Genomic DNA, 472 nt, shown 5'->3' on the forward strand with positions numbered 1-472 from the left:
TTTATTAACGCCCTCGGCATGAAAGTAAGTCTCTCCGTTTATGCTGTATTGTAGAGCACGAGTAACACGGGTGGAAAACGTAGTACCAGCAGCTCTTTGTATATTCTGAGTGGGTCTTTCTTAAACCATAGAAGTGATACTTGAAACTCTTTTTGAGCAAGTTGTTGGACTAAGCCTCTAGGAGGCCACACGATGCGTTTTGAAATCTGGCGAAACATAGGGAATTCAGTACACCTCCTGAGCCTCAGAACGTTCGAATGCTCAGAGCTCATCGCTCAGCTTCCGAAGCCGATATTGAGCTCGAGGTAGTTCCGCCCCGTGGATTTAGCAGGTAATTAGATTATCATAATACTTGACTATGTAACGGCTAAAAATAAAGAGGGTTTAAGTCGATGAGACAATTATCAAGGGAGAGATTAGCCTATGGTTTTGTCTCGCTTGGTTTCATGTGCACTGAACATACTCTGGGACA

The 472-nt window shown here is 43.6% G+C and overlaps 1 protein-coding gene across 1 annotated transcript in view; it reads left to right on the forward strand.

Annotated features, from left to right (window-relative positions):
• Nucleotides 1–257: 257 nt before the first annotated feature.
• LOC119582266 (translation initiation factor IF-2-like) overlaps nucleotides 258–472 on the forward strand; it is a 13172-nt gene continuing 12957 nt past the window's right edge. Inside the window, exon 1 of the mRNA XM_037930485.1 lies at nucleotides 258–331. Coding sequence (XP_037786413.1) covers nucleotides 258–331 — 74 coding nt within the window. The remainder of the gene's footprint in view (nucleotides 332–472) is intronic.

This window comes from Penaeus monodon, chromosome 15 (assembly GCF_015228065.2).
Source record: "Penaeus monodon isolate SGIC_2016 chromosome 15, NSTDA_Pmon_1, whole genome shotgun sequence".
Lineage (NCBI taxonomy): Eukaryota > Metazoa > Arthropoda > Malacostraca > Decapoda > Penaeidae > Penaeus > Penaeus monodon.